Raw genomic sequence first — 27,973 nt, forward strand, 5'->3', positions numbered from 1 at the left:
AATACATCGCATATCTCATCTAAAAAACGTTTATGTCCTATAAAAAATAATTCTTAGAGCCAGGAATTATTGCTTAGTCAACGTTTGACAAAAAAAGAGGATACCCTTGGATACTCTTGGCAGACTTTTGAGTTACTTTCTTGCAGCGGGAAGTCACGGCCAAGTGAAGTCGTGTATACATGTGTGTTTACATGCGTATGCGTGACATGTACACGTACATGTTCATACACATGTGCTGGGGCAGACGCGACGACTGTGACGTCTCATTACCGCACTGGTAAATGTCCACAGCAACGGAAGTGATGAACAAGAAATTCACTAATTTAACTACTCTACCTTACAAATGAAATGGGATCAGAAACAACAAAATCAGTCCAATCTAACAGAAAATCATCATCCGCGTGTTGGATACACCATTTTGTTCATAAAAATGGGTAAGAAATGGCTTTGAATGTTCGTGCACCACTGGATCAATAAGATTTTGGGGTGATTCCGAATGACCTGATTATGAACGATTTTATCCGAGTGGATTAAAAATAAATGCTTGAAATCAATGCATTATGGGTTAATCTTGCATTTGGTGCTAGATTTTTGTCTCAGAAAACTTATTTTCTTTTAAAAATTAACTGATGAAATTAACAAAAAATTAATTCAATTTTTTTTTAAAAGGGTCCATAGAATCCACTTTTTTTACTGTTCTGAGATTTAAAGTTATTTGAAAATCTTGCTAAGGGAGAAAAATTGTGTGTTGTTCATGATGTCATGTTTAAATCCTCCTGAAATTTATGCTTAGTTATACCTGTACAATGGTTTTTTACAAGGTCAGTCACTAAAAAATTCTCCACTATAACATAACCTCGTCTGCTTGCACACAAAAATGTTGTTGTCTGCTTGAAAATGAAGTGGACATGAGTGCTTGTAATGAACACTGTCTCTATGGGGCATGAACATACACGTATGTGCCAGACTCATTCACTTCATAGAAGTAGAAAAAGTATCGGAAAGTGAAATTAATCATTGACATTGAACCAAACAAGAGTTATGAAAATGCAAGTTTTTTAGACGAGATCTAAAAAAGGATCAATTGTTTCATGTCAGGTTAGTGGTGTCATGAGAAAAAATAAATAAATAAATAAAAAACCTCCCACCAGACCCAACTTTCTGGGGGGAAAAAGGGCGATTCCTAGACTAACAATTTATATTTTAGGCGGCTGTACTATCAGATCAAGCTGGTGCTCTCGAGTCCTAGGTTTCTTGTGTGGTTTCACAGGCACTGGATGAAAAATACCCCACTTTTGAACCAAAATACTGGATGTGTGCATGCAGAGTTGGTCTTCAACTTTGCATGTCAAGTGCAAACCGTGCGCGGCTTTTCAAGGGCGCCCACAACTACCTACAGCTGACCTAGCTCCAACATTTCCTGCTGACAATGATCAGTGTCATGACTACCATACCGACACGGTTGATGCAGGCCTACTGGGACTCTTCGGTCCGACTTAGGCCCAAGCAACATGACAGCAACACCGGTCACACCGTAGTATTTCTTACCTCTTTGTTCTCCATCATTTCAGTATTTACTGCTAGCAGCTATGCTCCTACCGTCACAAGTCCTTGCCAAAAAAATAAATAACTGCTATGGAAGCCGGAACAGCGTTTATGGTTTCGCAGCACCCATGCCCAACAGCTCTGCTAAAAAGTAAGTTTAGTTTTGTTGAGGGCGCTGTTGACCTGCGAGCACGACATAAAATAACGAGGTATTTTATTTTTGCGTCAAGCATGCAGTGTAGTTGCATTGCTGGAAATCATACTGCGCCTATATGTGCAATAATTGTGGTGCTCACCGCACTCGCGGTTTCACCTTTCTCGTCTTGTATTTTGATAGCAGAGACTTATTAAAAGAAACGCACTTTTATGACGCACAGAATTCCAAATTCGAGCAACTTTTTGTATTGAACAAGTTACAACATTGAGATTTCTACTAAGAATGAAATAATCAACTTGACATTACTGCACGCCAACGCAATGCAGCAACAGCAGTAATAAATCCGAAACTAATGCACTTTTCACAAAAATAATACGGAAATTCGCTTCAGCATAAAACTCAAAATGTCAAAGGCCTTAAAAATAGCAAAACAAACAAAAATGAGAATAAGCTCACAGGAAGGACATTTCAAGGACTGCATAAAAATGTACTGCATATGCCTTTAATGCATAGCACGTTAAATGATGGTCACTTTTAGTTTCGAGCCGCTCATCACCATCAAAGAAGCCAACTTACTTAAGGATCAGGGGGGGCTTTTTGGAAAGTGCAATAATATCACTTTCACATTGTGATAAAGTAGCAGTTTCGACATTTATTTTTCTTGTTTATAACCATTTTATTATTAGGTTTGAAATATCAACAAAGTATTTGGTTTGGATCGTTGTCAACCACAACGAATAAAGGAGATGTTGGGTTGCAATGCATTCAAGCTTACGGTTAGTCACCGAACAAAGGAAATCAGGCAGGGTGTACATATATATACACTCGTGTAGCCAGTGTGGATCTACATTCGACGCATTTCCACAAAGAAAGATAACTCTATTGAATAGTTATGACATTCAACAGAAAAGCTTGCAGTTTTAAGTTTCCCCGGCTTATTTATGTTCTTTGTAGCATTGAGGTACACGTATGTTTGGGAGTAGGAGGCGCCACCAAGACAGAGTCAGCGTCTCTAAATGGGCACATATGCCACGCAGGAGCCATCGCTATGGAAATGAAGAGTTCACCATCTTTAGTGAGTACCTGAGCACCAAAATAAACAGAAGCCAGAATCAGGCAGGCTTATTGTAGGAGTGTGAAACTTTTAATCTGTCTGATCAGAAAGTCGGCAGAATCCAACACACAATTTGTACTCCTGGCGTTGTCGCATTCCTCTTAAAACCAGGCTTCTTCCCGTCAGTTTGTTTTTGAAGCGACAAAAACACCGTAACGTTTCAAAAGAAGCCCACCTTGCCTCGACCAACTGACGAGCCCAATGAAAATTAAATTAAATTCATTTATGGAATATTTATGAATTCATCACAAAAATGTTTGATACATTGCTGCCATTTTTTCAGTGGCTGTTTGAATTTTCAGTCACTATTCAAATTAACAAGTATACTTTGCATGTTCGTCGGCGATTTACCCTCATAAAGAGTCACGAGTCCCAAAATGTGAGGACACTTTAGGAAAGTATATAACTAAGCATCAGAATTATTTGTTTGTTCGCATTATTGTCAGAGATACTGAGATATTTCTCAAACCAATTTTGTTCTCCAAAGAAATAGGTCTTTACATAGAAAAGCTAGTTAATTAGAGCAAAATATTATAGCATGCTGGTTGTGTTTTTCAGATAGGAGGGCGAAACGGACCATTTTTTATATTGGGAATTTTACCTGACGTATAAAAAATGAAAAATATTGTAAGTCATTTAACAGATCAAAGTTATGTTCCAAGTGTTAACATTGTGTAAAGTGAGCCAAAGCCGCGCAAAGTAATTTTCCCCTCTTGAAAAAAAGAAGTTTAAATGATCTTTTTGGTTATTGTTATAAAAAGATCAAGAGGCACAAAAACCGTCAACAAAAATTTGGTTTACTTGAGTGTTACCAGAGCACACAAAAAGTTGATGTCGAAATCCTTTGTTTTTCTGTAAGGAAAAATATATATGTAATGCAAACCGAGTGCATGTGTGTGTGGAAGGGAGGTCACCACGTTACCGGTATTTGTTTACTCTTAGGCAAATTAGGAACGAGTTATAGAGTCATTTCTGTCTCCACAACGTTTTCAGTTCCCCAAAATTGGTGTATAATGTCGAGCGTAGGTTCCCACACTTACGGAACTTATGGGTGTTCAGTGGTAAAATAGCGCTCACCATTAATATGTCATCTTTTCAACACATAATGCTGCTCTTGTCTCATTGACATTTAGCCAGCGCCTTTGGGTTAAAAGCACGAGGGTAACCCCAGTGGATATTTGTGTCCCCTCCTCAAGCCCCCTTTATACACAATCTATACAATATATTGGCTTTCGATGCCATGAGCGTAAATCCCGGGGGATGGGGGGTTTATATCCTCCACCACTTTTTTTTTGGGGGGTGGACTATTAAATCACCCCCACACACATCCACCCACACACACATTTTTTTGTGATGAGCAAATAAAAAATAAAGCGGATTGTGAAGAATTTTCAGGATTTCACAACTACTAAAATCTTTGAAATATCAATAAAATAAAAGCCGTTAATATACCATTCTGGTGCTCTGCACAGATGTACATCATCATCATAAACATTGCCCCCTATATGGTGTATATTGTGCCCCTCCCCTTTTCCAATTTCTATGCCGGCATGTCATCCCCCACCTTTCCCCACCCCCCAACTTTCAAACACAGATTCACGCCACTGTTGCCCTTGAAACAAGTGTACACCCTCAGCCTTGTGGCCCTTCATACAGAAATATCACCCAGTGACGCCACTCAATCAAGGGCGGATCCCAGAATTTTGTTGGGGCCAAACATGTTATTTTTAGGGACGGGGGTTCTTTTCCTTGTAACCTTCCATGGCTTTTCCGAGAGGTGGGGTTAAATTTGACGGCGGATCCAGAATTTTGTTCGGGTAAAACATGTTATTTTTTAGGGGGGAGGTCTTTTCCTTGTAACCTTCCATGGCTTTTCCGAGAGGTGCGGCTAAATTTGAGGGCTTTTTACGCGCCTTTGGAAAGGGAGAATGAAACCTTTAAAAATCGCCTTTCTCCGCTATTTTAAAAACTAAATAATAATTACAACATAAAACAAATAACTCGGCCCTTTTACTGTATTATTCAATATCAACTGTGTTAACTTCCGATAATACGAAAAGGGCTGGCATATATTCACTTCTCCTGTTCCACCCTGCCCTACTTCTGCCTCACATCTGCACCAACTCGTCCCTTGTCCCTCCGTGCATACATGTAGTCACACTTGTAATTACACTACGCCTTGGTAGGTCTCCACTCCAGGCACTTTATAAATTATCAGCGACTTAACTAAATACCACAAGTGAACGCACCAACAAACCAGTTCTTTTCCCCCACAGATTTCGAAGCTGCGATGCGCCCAGTTCTCTGTCAGCAGAAGAAATGGTAAATACTGTATACAAGGACGTCTTTCGTAGCACTGTTAGAGCATGTCAAGGTTTAGCTTGGTTTAGCAGTTGACTTGAATCACGCGACTTGGACTCGAACCGGACCCGAGTCACTATTTTTGCGACTTATGACTTAACTTGTAACTTTCTTTGACTTGTGACTTGACTTGGACTTGTGACAATTATGACTGGTTATCAACGCCAGCTAGAAACAATGAGCGACCCCATAAACTTTTACAGTTTTACCGAAGTAGTATAGAGAAGCCCCGTGGTGCGATGAGGTATAGTTAAAAATAAAAAAAAAGAACTTCAAAAAAAATCCTGGAAGCTACCTTGAATATATCTCATTGCGACGGAACAAAATACTTTACTTTTTTTAAATGTATGCTTCATTGCATTTGTGGACTTTCTTATAGTATTGTAATACAAACGTAAATTTAACAGTTAAGTGTATAAGAGAGGAGTCAAGGTCAGTAGTCCCAAACTCGTAACACTTGAGGTGACGCCTGACCCTGTTTGCTTATTACAGCCAGAAAAAAAAATGTTCGATTTGATTTGTACTTCGACAGAGAGACTTGTGACTAGCCTAATGTTTGGACCACATTGACTTGTAATTTCATCTTTAACCAAATGACTTGTTACGTACTTGTGACTGGACCCAATGAGTTTTGACTTGGCTTGGACTTTAAAAGTGGAGGTACATGTACAATGAAACAAGGCTTGGGATGGGGCAGAATATTCTGAGGGAAATATGTGTGCTTCATTTGGCTTGCTGTGTTGAAATCATACACTAGTGCTAGTATATCGTGTGATCTTCGCTAACTACTAACCCATTGTAAATTCTAAGTATATGGACATCCGGAACTCAGGAGGAGACTAATGAACGGAATGGTTAGTGAGCTCATTAAATATAACGGCAGACAGCCTTCTTCAATGTACAATTTATGGGGTGTGGTGCTAACGGGAGGAAGACCTCTCTCAAACATTACTTTCACCATTATCTGATTTCGAGCAACTACCGGTATATCGTTAACAATTTTTTGTAGTCAGTTGACTAAAAAAATAGTTATGCACACTGTCTTATTTGAGTAATTAATAGATAGTCATGCATGGATGCATAGATTTGACCACTTATAATAAATGTAGTCATGAAAAAGCGTCTTATTTGAGTGATTTTTCAAGTGATGAGAAATAAAAAAAAATTAGTTATGCCAAATAAATATATTAGTAATGCCGGAAAACTAATTACTAGTCATTCTGACTACTTTAAATTGTCATGTGACTATGATGATTGCTTACATTACATGTCACTTTTAAGGTAATCACACTTGAAATGAGTCTGAAAACAATATTGCAATTGGTATTTCAGAATAATTCCTGATTAAAACAGAAGAAACCCACACAATTTGTCAAATCAAATGAAAGTGTAACCTATCTCCCGCCTACAAAGTTCCTGAGTGTATACTACACGTAATTACTTTCAAGTTTCAAGTGACATTGTCTGATGCTTACCTTTTTGAAAATCTTCGGAAGAAACTGAACACCTATATACAGCCATGCACAAATTGTCTCCGTTTTCTCGAAGTGACGCAAATCTGGCTTTTGAGGAAAAACAGGTTTACGAGATAATAGCCAGAGAAATTTTGCCTTTATAAACAATGCCAAAATAAGTAATTTGTGACAACTTCATTTAACAAAAATCCCTTAAATGATTCTTTTATGTATAATCGTTCACTTCACGTGAATAATTAGTATGAAAAGGGGGTTAATTAGCCTTGCAAAGTTAATAAGCAAAGGTTAAGGTTAATGAACATTATACCTTTTTGTACATGAACGTCCTTCCGTTCAATGTATAATAATCACAGGGAAAGTGGTCGTGTCTTTACAAGTGCACAATTGTGAATGTAACAAAGTTAACGTCACTTCCCGGTTGACGTCAAATCCCGGTTGACCTATACTTTTCAGCCCTTTCCGTGCAATACGTTTTGTACATTTTCAAAGGACGTTAAGCATTGACTCTCTTCGTGAAAACGCAAAATGCTGTTTCCAAGATGTTTGCCCTCGACAACATTAATTTAATTATGACATTTATGATGTTTTGTTTGTGGAAGCATGTCAAAATGGTCAAGCACGATATTGTAAAATAGATATTGGAAAAAATGGAAAGCGACAAAGATTCATTCTTTTGACATTAGCTTGAGTTCTTGATAACGGTGACGGAATGTGACAGGCTGAATGCAAAATTGGCGTCCATTTAGGTCGCGCGCGCTTTTCAGCAGGGCGAGAACCGGAGTAGTCAAACATTAAGGCCGGTTTACGCGAAAACGAAGCGAATTTGACGTGACCCAAAATTTAAAACGGGATTTCACCCGAGTTGAAAGTGTGTGCAAGTTTGTAGAATTAGCGATGCGAATATTTGATCTCCTCTCCCCATTTCGCGTTCGTATTCGCTTTTGTGTAGCGTCTGAACCGGCCTCAGTTACGCAAATTTTGTGTGCTAATTAGTAATGTTCTAAAAGATTTTGAAACAATATGTCAAAATTTGTAAAATGAATTCATCATTTCCTCTTTATGTGACGATGTCTATTAGTCAACTAAATATTAGTTGATTAGTCCATCATTAACATTAGTCGATCAATCGTCCAGCAACTTTAACGACAATCCCCTCAACAAACTCGTCAACTTACTAATTACTTGCGTCTCTTACATTTTCCTCGTTTTTGACGACTCTTTCACCCCGGTTGACTAAATAAAGTTTTCAATGATCTTAAGGCACAAAAAAAGACATAGATAACAAGTTCGTAAGTTCGGGTTTACCGTGGTTCTGGAACCACGATATATTTTTCGGTGTTAATTGTCTATTTCTAGCAATTATTAAACGAACTTTCTATTCCTATTAAAAAAGAGCTCTTTTCCCGGCATTTGTACGAGGTAGGGTGAGGTGCGGTGGCCGGATGTCCATACTTTTATAAATTATTTGAGCGAACGAAACTATAGGTCCACCTGATTCTTATTCCTGACATCCCATAAATCAGTCCAATACCGTGGATAGCGATGGTTAACCTTCCCCATCAATGAGGGATTAATGCAGGCCATTTTAACCAGTTGTATCTAACCAAGCCAGAAACAAATCAAGTTGGATAGGCCCCGTGTGTGTTTCGGTTGAGAGGATGGTACAAGTGAGCCAAGCCAAATCTTGAACGAATTCTTAACAATTACAATGGATCCGTTTTATACGATGCCAAGTTACTTCTGACAAAGATGTAGCCCCACTTTATGCGAATGAGGCGGATCCGCGCAACGAGTAAATACAGCGATGGCGTAAATCGGGGGTTCTGCTTCTTATTCTAACGAAAGTAGGCCTATCTGGTTTTTCTTTTTGGGGGGGGGCTGCGTTTATATCCAAAAGTAAATAATAAAGTGAACCAGCAATTACTTTCGCATATCTTGACATCGTTACTTCTTACAGTAAGGGGTTACACGTTAACGCGTGCTCAGAGGGCAAGAGCCTTGTATCACCGAGACAGGCTCGAGTAAATCTTTTGTGCGTGAATTCGTTACAATTAATGAAAATAATACAAACTGTAAAAAAAAGCTTGCTGGCTACACAATGACCTAAAATGCAAATTACAAAAGTAGGAGGACCTGACGTTTCAATTTTAGCAAAATCTTTCTCAAGGGCACTTTGCTAGAGAGAAGCAATGACGACCTTCTGAATGCAAAGGAACAAAATAAATTGCTACACTTAGCTTTACACCGATAAAATCTAAGAGTAACAATCTCCCACTTCCTTCTTTCATTCTCCCTCCAAAAAAGACGTCAAAACCTGAGCGTCTCGTACTCCGTTGTTTCCAACACCTGCATTATTTGGTGTAAGATAATTTTGTACAGTGGCCAGTAATCGTATTTATTATGTTCGTAAGAAAAAAATGTAGCCATCCATGGATCAAATCATCTTTCAAATCATAACCCGCCAGATAGCGGTTGTCACGCCAAAGGCTGCACAGTTGTTTGTATAAGTTAACGCATGCTCTGTTATATGGATATAGGGCAACGTACAATGGACTAAGCCGTCCTTTGGCATTCGTATGACTACGCTTTTATAACAATTAAGGCCACTAGGCCTATAACAACTGAGGTGTCAACATATGCGGAAGACATATGCAGCAAGGTATGAGACGGAGAGAACCCCCTGCTTTGTGTTGGTCATTGTCTCGCTGGAATCTGGGGAATTCCTTTCAGACATCTTGGGGGGATGTGTTAAGTAACAATAGTCTGGAATGTGTATAGGGATTGGACATGTTGGGGGGGTACCCCTCGGTCTCATTTCTTGCTGGGTATAGCGGAAGAAAGCACCATTTCAATTAGATCATGGTTACTTTCTTTGGGGTTCTATGAATTAAAAGCAGGGTCCCATTAAAAAGTGGATATACAATGAACTTTCCTTTTGAATATGTTTATATGCTTTACCTTAAATTATAGCCTCCACTTCGAGTCGCCATTTACGCTCCACAGCTGCTGGAGACTGGTTACCCCGACACGTGGACGTGATCCCCAACGACAGTCAAGTCAGGATCAAGTTTGACGTTGCGGAACCAGAAAAAAGGATCGACCGGTATCGCGTTTTTCTGAAACGTGAAAGGACGCTGGTGACTTACACCGATGTGTATCATGTAAGTATGGTGGAAAGCGTGTGAACAAGGGAAGACAAAACGAGGACAATGTCACAATAACAACTAGAGGTAGTGATTGTTACAGCAACAACCACAGGGCTGTTTCGGATTTCGAATTGTTTAATGGGGAAAAATAAGATAAACAAAATCGATTTTAAAAGAAATGCAAGATGACGTCATCATGACGTCATCAATCTGGAATAATTCTCGTATCAGGGTCTTCGTTGGCTGTAACTTGGATAAAGATCTTACTGTGTAGCGCTGTTGGGAGCGACGGGTACGTTTCTGTCATTCAACCGGATAACCGGTTCGCAAGTGTCTTTGTCACAAAAGCGAACCCGCCACGATCTTCAGGCTCCCGTTGGACCATCGCTGAAGTTGCACGTTAACCCCCGGTTCCACGTAAACGGCGGTCAGTGCACATAACTCTGGCCGTGTCCGAAATGGACTACCAGAGCTACGGCTAAGTCTATTGTCTGTACGTCTCCAAGCAATTCCAATGGAGCGGATGCTGTGGCTCCAGTTTCAATAAGTGCCACCGCCTTCACTCCATTTGCAACTGCATCCACGTGCAGCCCTTTCCCAACTTCAGTGACACTCATGCCCAGCTTTTTTTCGGTCCCCTTTCGTTGAGCTGTATCGTGGGGCTCAGGTACAGCCTCTAAGACTTTTCTGGTTCTTAGGTTGGTTGTGGTTTTTCTCACTTTCCCATTGTTATCCTCCCGTGTGTCGGCAAGTTGAGGGCAATGCCCGTTCTGGTTACACTTGGAGCGCTTAGGTCCTTTTCGGCCATCGGTTTTACCCTTCGTTTCGGTTGTTTACGATTTACGGTAAATTTTGTAGCTGTTCCGCCATCCCTTCAACCTACTTTTGCAGCGCGGTCCCAGGGCCTCGTCTGCCCTTCATCTGTCACTGTTTTGTTTTCCTCCTATGCAATCGGTTAATATCCGGCGTAGATTTTGCACGAACAAAACTGCATGGTTGGTAAACCGTAAACAGGTCCTACCAGGCGAAATTCCGCCTCTGAGGAATAAGTAGGCCGAGCCTTTAGTAGTTAATTGTACACTCGGCACATAATCACTCTCAGGACGCATGGCCAACGTGCGATCTTGCTTCACTCCAGATTTGCCAAGCCCTGTTTGCCGTAAATTGTTGCTCAGACACGTCCCTGTCCCAGGTCTATGGGCGGTCTGTCTTGGACTCAGGCCATCCGCGGCAAGTGGTCTATAATGGTGCTTAAGTCTGCTGTGCCAATTTTGTGAATACTTCAAAAATTATACATGAGTGGGTTTCACAATAGGAAACCGACGCGGCCTCCAAATTCTTAGAGAGCAGCTCCAGTAGTCAGCATCGTCATTCCTGAACGGGCAGCTCTCTGCACGTATGTTTCACTCCCATTCAACGTGTGGACGTGTGGAAATTAGCGACTTCGACCGTGCTCAGCGGATGCTTGACCAGACCCTCGTGAATACGGAATTGTTTTTAGCAACTTCCCAATCCTCTGTTGAGCCTTCTTATTTTAAAGACTTCGTTTGCCCAAAATTAACAAACGATCACATTGAAACTCTTTTTATGTGCTCTACAAGGCTTAAACCGAATAAGACAACTCAGAATCGTACAAATAAATGTTGCATAAATACACAATTTAGCCTCAAAGTGGTTGCTAAGATGATAACACTACAAGTATTTCCATTTTCAATCGATCTTTTGGTCTTTTTTCCTCTAAATTTCTCAATTTTAGAAGTTTTCCCAGAACAATGAGAGACAATGCAAACGACACGTCAGAATTGTAACTACACAGGACATGTACAATCATTTTTTTCTAGCTAATTGATTGATTTATTTTTATTTTTTGACTTTCATAAGTTATTTTAGTCACTTCTGCTCAGCGTGATCTATACGTGTTTACATATGCCTGGCACGGATATACTGCGATCTGTTATACGCATACCGACATACATGTACATGTACATATTGTACGTGTACATGTGCGTGTACATGTACAGTCTGTACATGGAAATTATGCGTCGGAGCTGGTGTACATCATGTGGTTGATGTGTGTATAGTACATGTAACTGGGGATATATACTGCGAATTTATACATTTCCTGACAATTTTATAATGACAGGTAGACCTCGGTTTCAATGATGAACTTGATGTTAACGTACTGTACTTTTGTGTTTTTCTTTTATTCTCGAGGCACTTAATTATTACGCTCGCAAGGCCGTGAGATTATGTATGATAAACGGAATGGGTGCTAAGTTAGGTCAATGTGCATTCGCGTCCGATCGGGATCTAGCGCAAAACCGTCAGCAAACCTAAAACCTTTACTCCTTTCTCCACCACAGCCATCTTTTGAAAACTTCAGGAAAACTTCGAATGTTATGTTTCGCGTATTCAAAAATCGCATCCAAACGTGAACTATTGCTTGCGGAAAGAGCTTTTTCACCCCAAAAATAGGTTTGACCACTCTGGTACTATTTCTCAATTTTATTTTCACAAAACACGTTAGAAAAAGGCTTCATCTTACCAGGAAAGTATACTGGACTGGTATTTTTCCCAAAAGGGGAAAATAAGACGTACATTTCATGAAATGGAGCAGCTGCTTCCCTGGCATGGTCCTCATTACTCATGCAAATTACCCTAAAAATGGGACATCCGCAGATTTCCCTCTGTCTGGGATTAGCCGACCAGTGGACCATTCCTTGAGTGTATAGCTCTGGTATGCATTACCCATCGGACATTCCCGATTGAACTACACAGATATGGAAGACCTGTACTCTGATTATTGTTTTCATGACGAATACCCCTTACAGTAATGTTCTATCTCAATAGTAACAGAAGTAGGTTATTGTAAATTTGGACGATGTAAATAATTATTCAGAATAAATAAGTTATGTGTGTAAGTCAACCCAACGACTCTCCATCATTGTTTCTAATAACGGTTACCTACCCTGACTCGGAGACGTATCAAATTCAGATGGTCGTGTCCCTTAGTGATCACATGCAATGTAAATGTAAGTGCACTGTACATGTAGGCGTTCTGCCAAATGAACAGCCAAAAGGGGATTATTTGTGGGCGGGACAACGCAGGATCTATTCATTTGGGGGGTACCGGTTAATGGGGTAAACATTGAATTTATAATGTTTTTGAAATGTTGATGTATTTATTTTTATTTTCTAAACACTTAACGTGAACTAAATGTTTTTAATTTCTGTTAACCTTTAATGCGTTTAGCATTACACTTAATGTTGTTTTTCCCGGCGGGTACTTTGTGTCTTCGGGCTCCGTTTGAAGCTCTTCTCGTACAAACGGCCTTTTAGGACCGTTAGACAAGTAGTTGGACCCGTGGTTACCTTTTTACCGTTGACTTGTTTAAACTGAACGGTTCTTTTTCTATTTGGTACACGTCAACGCTCCAGATTGAATCAGTAGCTCTCCTGACGGTGCCGCCCTCTTGGTCACCCCGGTAACACAGATACCGAACCAAAGCGTCGTTGAGCAACAGTCGCTCTTCAGCTGTTGTTTTGGGAGGAGCTGTTGGCAACTGTTTCACACGATCTAGTATGATAGTTTCAACTGGAAATGTTTTTATCAACTGATCTTTTCGTTGTTTAATGCTTCAACGGCTTGGGGTAACCTGTCAACCAATCCTACAGATCGCTCACCGGGATTTCTTGAATGTATTGATGTCCGAATTACCTTTCAACCAAAGTTCTAATAACTTAACCGTTCTACGATCCTTTGTAATCGATGAGCCCCAGGCTTTCCCACAATCAAGTTTTCCCGCTTTGTTTAAAAATGTGTTTCTAAACTCACCTTTCAATTCTGAGCCAGAGCTTAGTTAATTAAGAGTATTTCTGAGAGAGAAATTGATGGTTTCTGTTGCTATAAACAACAATGAAACTGCAACACCGAGAAAACGTAGTCTAGGAAAATCTACAAAAACGCAGGACTTTTTGTGTACAAACCAATGTAACATTAAGGCTTCTTCCTGAGAATGACTTCACAGTTTTGGTCATGAGTATGGAAATACTCATTAGCATAAAAACCAAAAGGCATTAAAATACCCTTTGAAATCGTGAAACCAAATTTAAAAGTAAGGTTTACAGGGACACCAAGGTGCATTTTATAGGTTTGCAATAAAAACATTGATTGCAGCTACCCTTTAACTTAGAGCTCACTTTAACGATTACGATAAAGTCTTCAACCCTACGGACACGTCGTAATAAATCAACTCATTAAGAGTCTCGAAGGGCTGTTGTTTTTGTTTAAAGAAACCACAGTTACAAACCATCAAAGATTTTACAACCCCCACGTGACAAAAACTGTAGTAGCGGTGGAAGGCAACCAACCAACTTTATTCGCAAGGCGTGTATCAAAACCAACACTGGCACGAAATTAACAATTTGGGGTAGAGATTCGGACACAGAATTTGGTCGAGCGGTCCAAAATACCTTAACTTGACGGGTGTCGATATGGCCGATTATTTGAAAGAAAAATGACTTGTAGCTTGATTTTAGAAGCACCGACGACGACACCTCCCACGGACCGAGAAGACGCACAGGAGAATCGGGAGGCGTCAGCCTACAAATGTCCAGAAAAGCAGGCACTGCTGGCCCCTTCACGATGTAGGTGTTTTTAATCATGGATGCTCAGCTAACCATCGAAGACGGAAATTTCAAGCCCTGAATTACTGAAGGGTTTTTAGCGCGCTTTAGCGGGCCTTATTTCCTATAGGTATGGTTTTAGCGGGTCTTACCTCCTATATGTATGCAGTTTTTATCTGGTTTGAAGGGGTAAAAACGATTTTAATTTATTTACAAAGTGTGCTTAAACTGAAATGAGTCAAAATCAGAATCCAAACGAACCCCACTCTGCTCTAATCGCTGGCAAAATCGATTCGGGGAAGACCCGACGGGTGTTTGAGCTGTTAAAAACTGAGTACCGAAATGTATTTGAATCGATCGTGCTTGTATATCCAACGTTGTTCAAGAACAAAACTTATCTCAGCAGGCGCTGGTTGCTAACCGACGACAACGTGTTATTTATGCCGAGAAAAATTAGATTGTACCGTTATGCTTTTGATGATGTCAAGACACTGTTTATTATCGGCGATTGCAGTTCGGAGCAGCAGATCAAGTAACGCAAAAAAAACAACAAAATAGGCATTATAATCATTCCAGTTGTTTGTTAAGCCAGAAATATAATTCCTTGCTCAAAGATTACAGGGAAACACATCATGGGTTGCCAAAATTGTTGTATTATGAAGATCGAACTAGTTTTCATCAAGCGTTAGACGAGAACGATGTAGTTCCTGATGACGAAAGAGCTTGCTTGAAACGGCTTTTGAGGGGTGTGAAATATCCTACGCTGGTCATAAAAAAGTAGTGTTTGCTGCAACACAATTACAAAGCAAGTTGAAAGTTTATTGCCAACTATTTTATAGGTAAATTTAGCTGGTTAAAACTTTGTTAACTGTTTGTTGAAACAATATGCAGCAATACATCGATTTAGTTGTCGAACTAGTTATAGCAGTGTTTAATCGATTCTTTAATCGATTCTTTAAAAAAGGTTGTGTTTTATTATAAAATGGACGACCCAGTAAACAAAATCACTTAAATTTCCCGTGGAATTCACGCGTCTGATTTGCTTAGAATCGCGTTCTACTCACACAAGAAAACCTGGTGATAGGCGTTAATACGCTCTCCCTACAAGATCATGTTATTTCACAAACGTGAAAAACAATATCGGACAACGTTGAAAATGACGTTATATTCCCGTTCTCGTATCTACGTGTTTGACAAACTTAATAATTACGTTTTTAGAACGTTCTTGATTACACCCGAGTATGAGACGCAATAATCAAGTCATGGGCAAGAACTTTTATTCACGTTCCATCAACTCAATATTTATTCCGTCGAACGTAAAAATCGCGTCGATTTTTCCCGTGGAAATCACGAATCTGATTTGGTGAGAACCACATTCAATTGACACCCAAGAATCTGGTGATTGGCGTTAATACATCTTCCCCCTAAATCACGTTACTTCAAAACAATTCTACGTGAACCGAACCAAACCAAAAATCAACCCCAAACCAATTTCAAAGATCGTCTCAGCGCGGTAGTTGCCTCAGGAGACTGTATCAGATACACCCGCAAAGTTGCACCGTTAAAGAAATCGAAGCTTTGAACCCTACGGAGCAGGAAAAGCTTTACCAGAGAGGTAAAGCTTGGCAGAGAAGTCGTAACTCCGCTGGGTGACAGTTTGTTGAATCTTATCGTTTGCTAGGTGTAGCTCTACCGATCGAGTTTCTGGGCTACGACGTTACTATAGACTCTGAAGAGAAACTAGCTACAGATCTAAAGAGAGATTCCATCATTGGTCAAAGCTTGGGTGGACTACTCACGGAAGGTTGTTACAAGTATGGATCGTATTTCACACCTCTAGTTCCAACATTAATTACAACAAAACATCTGATTAAAAAAAGATCGAACATCCTGAATTTAAAAAAGTATGGCGGAAGGAGTGTATGGCATTGAAAAAAATTCCTCTTCTAAAACAAGAACACGAAGAAAGAGAAGGCACCGCAGATATGACGCAAGAAACTGATATAGACACTAGTGATCATACAACACAAGTAAAAATTGATATAGATAGACCATCAATCTATACGTTAGATGAAGGAAGAGTTGCTTTTATAATAAATCCCGAAGTAAAGGATTTTTACAAACACTATGAAAATATTGGTTTACGAGAAATACCGTTAAAACCCAATTAAGAAAAATTATATTATAATTACAGTTTAAATCTCTAGGTGAATACTAGGATGTAATATACTCGTTGATAAAAGAAATTGAAAAATGTATAAGCTTAAAACAGATCGAGGGTCATGCAAGAGAGGTTGGTTATCCTAAAGAAAAAGATTTCATTCCATACATATATACAAATAAAATACATAAAATATATAATATATAATATACAAATAAAAACGGAAAGTTCTGCGCAAACTTTAAGTAAGATACAAGTTGAATACATCCCGTTACCAGAACTTCCCTGAGCCGCCGATCAAGTTAACAAGACCTTAGAAGACCTCACCCAAAACGAAGAGGTCCAAACCGAAGGCTTAAACCACAGAGAACTCGAGGACTTAGACAAAGCGATGCAAACTATCCAAGGCGAATAGAATTAAACTTGGCAAGACTGAGGGAACTAGACGACAAAATCATTCAAACCAAAGCCGAGTTAAACGAAGCCACAAGCGCGAAAGAAAGACAAGATTCAATCGTACAACTAAAAGATTTCACAGACGGAAGATTGGCAGGATTAGCGGTGGCTCGAGAAAACGACAGGGGGCTCAGGTCAAAGTTGAATCGAATCAAAGACACGACAACTGGGGTGTTGGACAGCGACACCACGTTGGGAAAAAAACGGTTTTAGAGAACAAGTGCATTATCGTTAGCGTGTTAACGGCTTTTTTTAGTAGTGATACGTATATAGTTGCCACGGTCAGAGGCGCTGGAGCTCCCATTGCAAGCCTTCCGCACCAACACCAACACTTACCGACACAAGCACCCCCTAAACCAGGCATTAAACTAGATCCAGTGACAGATGCAGAACTTGGCTGACGTATTAATTACAAAAGAAAAACTCAGTTTGTCAGTGTTGGATGCTCTACCCGGAGTGATCAGTAGTGTTCTCAGTTGGCTATTAAACGTTGCGAGCAACGCGATAGGTTGGTTGGCCAAACACGTATGGGCTTTGTTTTGGGGGTGGGTGCGTTGATGCTTGGTTGGTTAAAGGATAAAAAAGTGAAATGTATAAACAATTTGCAAAAAAAAAAAAAGACCCCGTACAATTTTTGGGGCTCTTGTAATTTGTTTGTCACCGCGTTAGTGAAACCAAAAAAGAAAAGCAACACCAATAACTAACGCCCCGATAGTCAGAGATAATTTTTTCTTCTTTGTGAAATTCTAAAGGATTTATTTAGGGGGGGTTCGGTTGGGGTCTGTAGATTGTGGTGGTAAAATCTGATCAACGTTTTCTGGTTCGGCAGGACCTCCCAATTAAGGTCTGGCTCTGGGGAGGCGCCGCTTCTTTGGGGCGAATTTAGCGTCGGTTGAGACCCCGTTTGCATGCTAGAGGTTGCAGTTTGCAAGTTTTTGTAATCTTCAAACGTCCCGACTCTCAAGTCCATGTCTGAAGTACCAGATATAATCTTGGTTTAACCATAAAGTTCAAAGGAGTTTCGGCGTATTGCAATGAGTCTCGAAACTGGTTGATGGTAAGTTCCAGGTCTGGTTCAGAGTTTAATGAGACTTTCTACGATACAGAGAAACTGTTGTTTCGCGTCTAACCCCGTACCTACAGCCGACACGCTGGTTTTGTTTGAGCTTGTGCCCCTAACAAAGCGTAAGCCCTTATGGTTCGTTAACCTTTGTGACGCCTGCGTTGGTGAGACCCGACGTATGGGGCACAAATCCTACCTGCTTCTGCATAAGTACTCGCGTGGCCAAATCCCTGTGGCGGTTTGGCCGACCCAAATCTCATGTAAGTGGCTCCTACGTAGGAATGTACATGTATATATCGTATTGATTGTCGTAGTTTTTATCAGGAACTGGAATGTATCCCCCGTCGTAACAACAAGCAGTGCCTAAACTGGTTGATAGAGTGTCGCGCGTTTGTTTTAAAAGACCGACCTGCACCGACAGTAAAAAAGGCGATAGGTGTCAACAACTCTCTATTGTCGCAACGGTTGTTTAACGTATCAACTACGTCATCGCCCGGTGTGGGTGCAGTCATGTCTTATAAGATTTTTCGAACGGTAAAGTACAAGTGAACTTGAAACAAGGCCGATACATAAGGATTTTGTCCTTAAGGAGATCCCAACTGACCCCACAAGCCGTCGATGCACATGCAGTACTACGCAAAAGTCAGTTGGTTTTGATACAACGGTTTACAGCTTCGATCGTTGTTACGGTTGGGAGTTTGTACGCCTTGGTTAAGTTGGGAAACTCTGCAAAAAAATTCTTTGTTTACAACGATCGTCAAGTGACTAAATTGGTTCCATAACTTTTCTACTTTTTGAGCTTTAGAATTTCTTTTACAAAATGGTTGCTGTAAAAAAACATAGTGACATTGCTTCTTTAAGAAAACGTTGACCCTGATTAAAAAGGTGTTAAAAATAAGACAAGACTAGGGCAAACACACACTTTTTAATTCATTAAAAACGAGCAGATGTTTAAATTGCTAGATGGCTACTGGTATATTCACAGTAAAAAAAAGTGTTTCACTCTGGGTATTTTAACATGACTAACGCCACCGAAATCGACTGGTAAACGCACTTAAGCGGCAGACCCGCTGAAAGACGACCGGAGGAAACCTGTCCAGGGACCACCAAAGCCCCCTACAGAAGGGAAGATCTCGATGCGAGTATTTACATTCGATTAGATTTTGAAGTAGGCCTATCAATAACACAATTATGGGGGAAAGACGGCCTTCTTTAGTAACGTAATTAACGATTTTATTCGAGCTTACGAAGCGGGATATCGAGAAGAATTTATCAATGCCATTGAACCAAAACTTGATAAAATCAACACTCCAAAAATAATTGTTGAGAGCAAAATCTGAAGGACTTACACAGCAACATAACAAGAGCGAAGGACGATATTATTAAGGAAGCTCGTCACATTGCGTTAAAGTTTATTCAAGAGGGGTTCTTAGAAGAAAGTCCAGATAATGGAACGAGAAGCGCCCAAACAGAACCCAGGTATAATCTGTTCGTTGTGGGTTTTAATAGTATAATTATGCAGCGACTCCACACGTCGTCGGTTGACCAGGTGAGTTATTGCCGGGTGGACAGCGTGGTAGCATCGTTATTCCTCTGGGGGTTACAACGTTGATTGGTTCGAATTTATTTTAATAATACACCCACCTTTCACTGCTTGACCCAAAACAACACTGAATGATTGAGAATGTATCAAAAACCTTATTCTAGAGAAAAAATTAAAACATTTCGTCCAATGGCTGTTTATGGGGATAAAATGCTAAAGGTCAGCCACTAGCAAATGTGCACACAACTGCCTATATATACAAAGAGTGTACAGTTTTGAAGTGAGTGCCGTTACCGGACAAGCGATGCTCAGGAATCAGTCGTCCGCGAACGTGTGCCCGACAGGGCATGCTTCTGTGACTGGTCCGCCGGGCAGGCGGACCAGTCACAGAACGTTTAGTTCAAATTATTATTTGAACAAAATGGCGACATCGAGCTCGACGACAAGGGCCGTTTTCTAATGTTCAACTTCGTCTAATCCTGGATTGTTGGCTTAAAGCGTTTAAATGAAATTGAAGTACTGTAGTGTTTGGTCCTTTTGCTGAAGCCCGAAACAGAGCCGAAGTCCAGTATTGGAAACCACCAAGACCGTTTCCGGTTTGAAGGGGAAATTTCTCGTTTCTTCCAAAATGTTATCAAACCTTATCATTATTTTGGGATCTCCGATTCTCACTTTATAGCCAGGCAATTCTTACAGTACATGTATAAGGACCATTGGAGGTGAATTCGGAGGATTTTAATTCGGGGTACAACTATTTTGAGTGAAATGAAGTAATGGGATGGAAAGCCCATGGAAGGTACTTAGACTTTATGATAGACTTTTCTTAATTAATATTTATGCAAATGTTATTCACCGGAACTGGAAACGAGGCTGTACTGTCGGTACTGTGTTGTAGCAATCACGAACGAAAATCATCGCCAGAAATTAGATTTCATCAATTTCCAAAGAACAACGTCCTGCGGAAAAAGTGGATTGTTAAGATCAAACGACGAGGGGCTATACTATTCAAGGTACATTGTTACACCGTAAACGTTCAATGTTTGTGGGTTAACGAATTACTTTTTAATTATTCCCACAAACCAAAATCACCCCCCCCCTAAAAGTGCTTTCCGAAGTCTACTTGCGGCCATTTTTAAGTGGCAACCCTCAATTTTCTCGGGCACATAGGACCATTCTTCAACCTATTTATAGCTACTTTTATTGTGCTCTCAGATGAAAGCCCAATGACCCAGGGAACTGATCCCGGCAAAGATTTACATAATCTCACCATTTTGGAGGACAGACAATTTCTTTTTTCAAAAATACTGTTGGGGGCATTTTTAATGCTAAGCTGGCCAGAAATGTTCACTTAATTTAGCAGACTGCCCCTCACCGTGCATGATTAAAGAGACTGTATTCGTGTGTCGGCCATTTTGAATTGAAAGTGTGGTAAACATCTTCATTTTGGGAACCTGGGAATAAAAACAACTACATAGAAGTGTAGAACATATTCGTGCCAGTTTCCATTTAGAATAATAGATTTGAGATGGGTTACATCTAATGTTTTGAGCCACAAAAAACAGACAAACAAACAAACAAAACAAAGCAAAATAAAATATCTGAAAGTTAGGTTTGGAGCCCCAAATAATCAAGCACCACTTCATTTAATAGATTGTATTAGAAAGGAGGGAAGAAGATAACAGTGGCTTCCCCCTGAATAAGGTCTATTCTTAACCAAGTCCAAAAAGTTGGGTTAAAGAGTGCAAGTACCAACCAATTAATAATAATAAGAGCATTTATAATGTGCATAGTATCTGGAAAGCACAATACAAATGCGCAGATTATCAGTATCCCTGCACATTGGGCTCACATTGTCTGAACATCCCTTAAACCATCTCACCTCCCTGGGGAGAACACTTGCCTTATGCTGCCATTTTAGCGCAAACGTCTAACCATAACACCGTGTCTACCCTCACAGGTACCCATAATGCTCCTGGGTGGAGAGAGGCACACAGGGGGTAAAAGGGACTTGCCCAAAATTACAATATGCTACCCCAGCTGGAATCGAACTCCCGCCCTAGTGATCGGGCGCTACAAACCTAAGCACTAGGCCACATGCCTTCAAATAGAACATTCACATACCTGACAGAAATACAACCGATTGAAAGAAATATCACCAGCTGAACTGATATGCATTTGTGGCTGTCTGGTGTAATATCCCGGTTGAAGAATAAGATACCGGTACTTAACTTATCGAAGTAAGTTGTTTATAACATTCACAATTTTTTTCACATTTAACAATCTTTTAACATTCACAATTGTTAAATTTGATTGCATACCCGTGAAGAAGTATTGTTTCACAAGTTTCAGATGTTAACGAATTTGGATTTTCGTGTTCTTGCCGGAGACAAGTCAGAAGAAGAAAACTTGAAGTACCTTGTTCAATTACTGCACTATTGAGCTGTGCAACCGGACACAAAATAGAACATTTACATTCCTGACAGAAATATCACCTTTTTAAAAGAAATATCGCCAACTGAAAGATAAGTAGATCTCTACTGAATTGTTATAAATGAAAGTATTAATCGCGATTTATGACAATATGTCACTTCTGTGCGCCATTTTCCAACGAAAACGAAATCTTAACAGTGTGTCTATAAGCTTAAGGCTGGGCACGAAATAATTGCAATTGAACAAAATGACTGTGTATTGTGGCCACAAGCCAATACCCATGCATGCTATTAAATATCCCTGCCCTGAAACATTAGATCTATTCGTAACCGTAAGACAAACCTAGAAGCGAAACTCACTCAACTTACACTTCCTATATTCTTTTTCAAGTAGATATTCCAGAAACTACGGGCAAGGACGTCCTGGAATTTCTGTTGCTCTCAGCAAATATCACTGTTTTATCTTTCGGTTTGAGTTTTGTCCGTCAATCAGAATAACTTAACGGTAATAGACCTACGGGTACACTGCAGCCTCTCTTCCACTCGCAGTTCGAGATATTATCGTCAGCGGGCGGCCTAAAACAATGGAAAGGTCAAAGGCTCCCAACCTCAAAAATGATTGCAAACCTGAACTAAGTGTAAATGGGCCCACACACAAAAAGCTGAAGAGAAGATATTTAAGGCGCTAAAATAAAAGGAGTGTATATACAAAGTCCTTAAAATTGAAATTAAGAAAGTGAGCATGCGGCTAACGCATGGTATCGACTTATTCAGTCGTGCCCCTACATGGCGCTGGGAAGGGCAAACACCCATCATGAAATTCTGCGGCGCAAACAACCATGGAACAGTTAAAGACGCGTAAAACATCGTGTATGGTGGTCCATGAGGGACATCCCCAATCGTCAATACTGACGTCAATCTTTGCGACCAAATTTACGACCCACTCTTCGGTCGTGAATATTGACGCCAATATTCACGACCAAATTCATAACTCACTCCCCGGTCGCAAATATTGTTGTCAATATTCACGACTAAAGTTCACGATTCGTTGCATCTCCAGTCGCAAATATTGCCACGAATTGTTTTTTCCAGCGAGCTAGGTAGAGAGTGAAGTTACTTAACTATACAGACACAGCAATTGCTTGTTAACGTTGTGCCCTTACGTTGTGCCAAACTACCCAGTCATATAACGACTTACTGAGATAAAGCTGAAAATGTAGTTAATTGTGCGTGCGCATGAACACTTCATTTCCGCCTAGCTTGCGAGTAAAAAAAAAAATGCGACCGGAGATACGAGTCGTAAATTTGGTCGCAAATATTGACTTCAATATTCGTGACTGAAGGAACGAGTCGTCAATATTTGCGAACAAAGAGCGAGTTGTGACAAAAATTCGTGAATTTTGGTCGTAAATACTGACGGCAATACTCGCCACCAGATAGTGAGTCGTGAATTTGGTCATCAATATTGACCTAAATATTGACGATTTGCGATGTCCCTCCAGGGCCACCGTAATCGTGGGTTACTTGCTGTCCTCACCCGTACAAGCATGTATAATCAATATGTAACGATAACAAATATTAAACACATTGTGATGAGCGGGTCTACACAAACGTGACCTACACTGTTTCATTATCTTGTTTATTTCAACAGAATTCTAGAAACGTTGTGCGTGGGGAGAACGACGGTGAATACATCGGTTGGGTCGAGTTTGTTGGTTTAAATCCTGGCAACTACTGTGTTCAGGTGACAATGTGTAACCGTTTGCAGTTAATACATTTCATGAAACACACAATAGGCTCCCTATATTTGCCAGTTGTTGAAGCCGTACGTACATTTCTGCGGAGTTGCGGTTTTTAGGATTAAGGACGTTGATGCATTCTGATATAACTTAACAATGGTACAGCCGGGAGGGGTACTTCGCCCCCACCCCATCAGTAAAAATATCGTCACCCCCATTTGAAATTCGGAGAACTACGAAAATAATTAAACTAAAGAGGGGGCTTATGGTAACACCACGTGGATAGATCTCTTTTGGAAGAGGTATAGTTCACACTCAACTGTTCTTATCAGAACATATACCTCTTCCAAAAGAGATATATTCACATGGTGTTAGCGCAAGCCCTCTCTCTAGTCTATCTCCACTGTGCCAATCTTCAAGTCTTACCAAAGAAAATGGGGGTTGCTCTACAACTCCTTCGACCCCACGACTCCCTCGACCTTACGTTCAAAACCCTCAAAACACAGATTAACGAGTGCCTAAACTCGTGGAATATGTGGTTTTATCAAACAGAGAGCTCTGGGAACTGTGCTATTCTAGATAGTTGTCCCGGTTTGAGGAAACATCAACGTTATTAAAGACACTATGTGTACAGGATGAAAAGTGGCCATCTGCTCTTCTGCTATCAGAATGGTAGAAAAGCAGATATTTTTGTTCTGGTAACATGCAATTTGGACTTTTCTACTTTTCTGCCACCTCAAAAAGCAGAACGAACATCGTTTGGTTATGCATTTTTCTATTTTTCTGCTTTTTTGCTTCAAGAAAAGCAGATTTTACTTTTTCTTCATTCGCTGGCGGCCGAAAAGCGGCCACCTGTTTTTCTGCTTTCAAACAGGCAGAAATTTGGATCGAACATCTACGTGTATTTACGCGGTAAGTATTACGTGCATGGCCACAAATGAAATTATCAGTCAAGGGGGGTCGTGGAACGAGGGGGTTGTGGGACAACTCAGAAAATAATACATGTATAGTAATACTGTGACTTGCACCCGCCACCCTTTAACATCCAGCTCCGCCCACTCGCCCCTGTTCGTGACAACCCTACGCTGCTGCAACCCAGTTCCTCATTTTGTAAACCTTCTCTGAATAGAAGATTAAGTGTATACGGCCTAAATAAAGTCTCACGCTAGTAACCATTACAGGGTCATCAGAGAGATAATGATTTTTAACGTTCCAGTGTTTACAATTAAAATGATTTCTTCATCTTTTTAAAGATACTCGCCAAACCGACCACACCATCTGTATGCCACACCAGCGAGGTTAGATCTTGTAAAATAACACCGTGTCATGATTTTAGCATCCCCCCGGGTAAGTTAGTTAACAAGCGTCTAGTTGATACTGCTGTATGGTAGTCAAAATGCTAGTTTCAGACTTAAGGTTGGAAGGATGTCAAACATGCATTACCATGTCATGTAGTTTCACTTATTTTTCTTGCGGTTATAAATCTGAGTCTCACCCTCAAACTAACTTTGATGTTGTACTATCAGTTTGATTTGGAAGCAACATAAAATACAAGAATATATATATCTTTAAAGGATATGGGTTATCACGAGATGCAATATTCAGAGGGAGCGAATAAAACAATCCGTTTCTTAAATAGACCTTGTATGTTCTCTGTTGAGGGCCATTTAAGAAATAGCGAAGGGATGATACAGTAATCTTGAGACACGTCTTTTTTCCCTGGCAAAGAAACCTCCCACATCTATAACCACTGTGATTCTATATGTAGCTACCACGCACATACCCGTCAGAACTACTGAAGCATCCGTGACGTCCACGCCTTCACCGACATGCTGTCCAACTAAGATCCGTACTGGGGCTGGGACAGACGTGTCTTTGCAACAAAATAACACTGGGAGTTGGCGCATTAGTATTGCTGTCAGTATGGTGGTTTGTGTAACGGTGCTCTTTTTCATCTACTGCACCCTCTGTTTCTACAAGCGACGGAGGAGTAAACGAAGAAATGACATTATTTGCAATGATGTCCTCGGGGATGCCCCAAACACCATGAATAACGAAAGTGAGCCTGACGTTTCGTATTAATTCAACAATGACTGATTCATTGATACTTTTTTGTTGCTCTGCACTGATTTATACAACTATTTCTACTGATTTATATTAAAAAAAACAACTCAAATACATGTGATTAAAGTATTGTGGCAAAGCAAACCTTATTAAGATGGAGATGACGTAATTGTCGATAAGGCTAAAAGACCCTATAAAGTAAAATGGCTTGTATGAACTGTCATTCGAGATACCAAAGCAAGCAACGCAAGTTCATACTAATGTAAAACTTAATGTTAAACACTCCTATTAATTTACATACATGTGCGAAAAAACAAAAACACTGCCGCTGCCACAACTATCGAGAACAAAATGTTTGCATAAATACGATTTTTAACCTCTTTTTATATCTTTAGCACTGTTACCTGACTCGTCTTGCCATCAGCATAGTGGCTTTGGGGGGCAATTTTTGAAGGATATACCTCAAGCAATACGCATACAGGATGGAAGGTTTGCAGAATTTACCAGAACAAGGACACAATGGGGTCAAGGAACCCATCGTGGTCAAGAGCTCAGGGTAGAGCAGGCCGACTGCCCATTGGCAAGTGACCAGGCACGTGCGTGGCCAGTTAGCACGCAGCAATCCCACAAAGTCGGGTTTGCTCAGCACCCTTTGATTGGCGACGTAGCCGATGAAGTGGACGGGGCTACGAAAAGCCAAGGAGAACCTGAATGGGTGGCAAGACATTACCAGGAGAGTGATATTTTCCAAGCAGGGGGCATGAATGAGTATACGTCGGTGGAAAGGGCTGTTGGGATAAAGGTAATTCCGTCAGAGTCAATCTGGAATCCACGTCGTCCAGCAATTGGACTGCGGGGCGTCTCTCATCTGAATAAAAGTGGGGCAATGAGTGGAGATGCGACTGGTGCAAACGGTTGGTTTAGTGGAGCCATTCACACACAGGGTAGGCCTATGCTCCATAAGATGTCCCAGTCAAACCTGGACTTATACAAGCTCCTTGCTCCCTCTAGATACAGCATTGCTTCGTCACAGTTCACAGAAACATGGAACACCTTCAATTCGATACAACCAGCGGATGTCAGCACTTCAGTCCGAACTAGTTCCTCTTGTCAGAGGCGTGACCTCTTGGTAAAATCTTGCCCTTCAATCGTTGGGGTGCTCGGCATCTATCCAGCTGAAGATGGGTGTGATGGTGGATCTAGGGTAACGAATGTAGCTCACCTAACTGACGAAAGTGATGGAAGCTACACTCAATCTAATTCTCCAGACTGAATTATCGAGAACTCACCTCATTAGAAACTTCCCTTTCTCCATGTTTAATTTTAACAAGTTTCCAAAAATGTATGTTTTGTACTAAACGAGCATTTATTTATACGGTGTAATTTAATGTATAATGCAGTGAGACAAGTAAACCATATCAAAATAGTGTAGTATAGTTGTAACCATGTTATCATACGGGAACGTGCAAGGCGAGTGGCGTGCGCAGAAAGTTGTCATCGGGGATGTCTAGGTGTGAAGGGTTCGTGAGACGATGATGTGCAACTAAACACCTCTTCAGTGTATGAAACCTATTTGACATCCCCTATTGGTTTTGTATGGTGGCTCTGGAGGGATATCGCCAATCATCAATATTGACGTCAATATTCACGACCACACTCACGACTTGCTGTCTGGTCGCGTATATTGACGTCAATATTTGCCACCAAAATTCACGACTCGCCCTTCAGTCGCGAATATTGTCGTCAATATTTGCGACCAAATTCACGACTTGTTGTATCTCCAGTCGCAATTATAGCCGCGACTTTTGTTCCCAGCAAGCTAGGTGGAAATAAAATGTTCACGTGCACGCACGATGATGAACATTTTCGGCTTCATCTCAAGTCGTTATGCGGCTGGTCAGTTTTGGCACAGCGTAAGGGCACAACGTTAAAAAGCAATTGCTGTGTATCTATAGCCGAGCAACCTCTCTCGCTACCCGACTTGCTGGGAAAAAATTCGCGGCGATATTTGCGACCTAAGATACGAGTCGTGAATTTGGTCACAAATATTATCTTCAATATTCGCAACTGAAGAGCAAGTCGTGAATCATTTGG

General features: G+C 40.5%; 2 protein-coding genes across 15 annotated transcripts in view; one reads left to right on the forward strand and one right to left on the reverse strand.

The window, feature by feature from the left end:
- LOC110983937 (dynein axonemal heavy chain 3-like) overlaps window positions 1-1,687 on the reverse strand; it is a 187,943-nt gene extending 186,256 nt beyond the window's left edge. For all 14 annotated transcript variants that reach the window (XM_087136025.1, XM_087136035.1, XM_087136030.1 and 11 more), the window contains exon 1: window positions 1,549-1,687. In XM_087136025.1, the coding sequence (XP_086992151.1) occupies window positions 1,549-1,566 (18 nt within the window). In that variant the 5' untranslated portion in view covers window positions 1,567-1,687. The remainder of the gene's footprint in view (window positions 1-1,548) is intronic.
- On the forward strand, window positions 1,566-27,913 carry LOC110983938 (uncharacterized). Its single transcript, XM_022243641.2, has 8 exons — window positions 1,566-1,696; window positions 2,657-2,777; window positions 5,093-5,138; window positions 9,623-9,813; window positions 23,728-23,820; window positions 25,069-25,162; window positions 25,584-25,874; window positions 26,275-27,913. Exons 1-8 carry the CDS (start codon window positions 1,590-1,592, stop codon window positions 27,150-27,152), a joined length of 1,821 nt encoding a protein of 606 aa, XP_022099333.2. The 5' UTR covers window positions 1,566-1,589; the 3' UTR covers window positions 27,153-27,913.
- Window positions 27,914-27,973: the final 60 nt, after the last annotated feature.

This window comes from Acanthaster planci, linkage group LG04 (assembly GCF_054643075.1).
Source record: "Acanthaster planci isolate LZ-2023a linkage group LG04, COTS_SCS, whole genome shotgun sequence".
NCBI classification, from domain to species: Eukaryota; Metazoa; Echinodermata; class Asteroidea; order Valvatida; family Acanthasteridae; genus Acanthaster; species Acanthaster planci.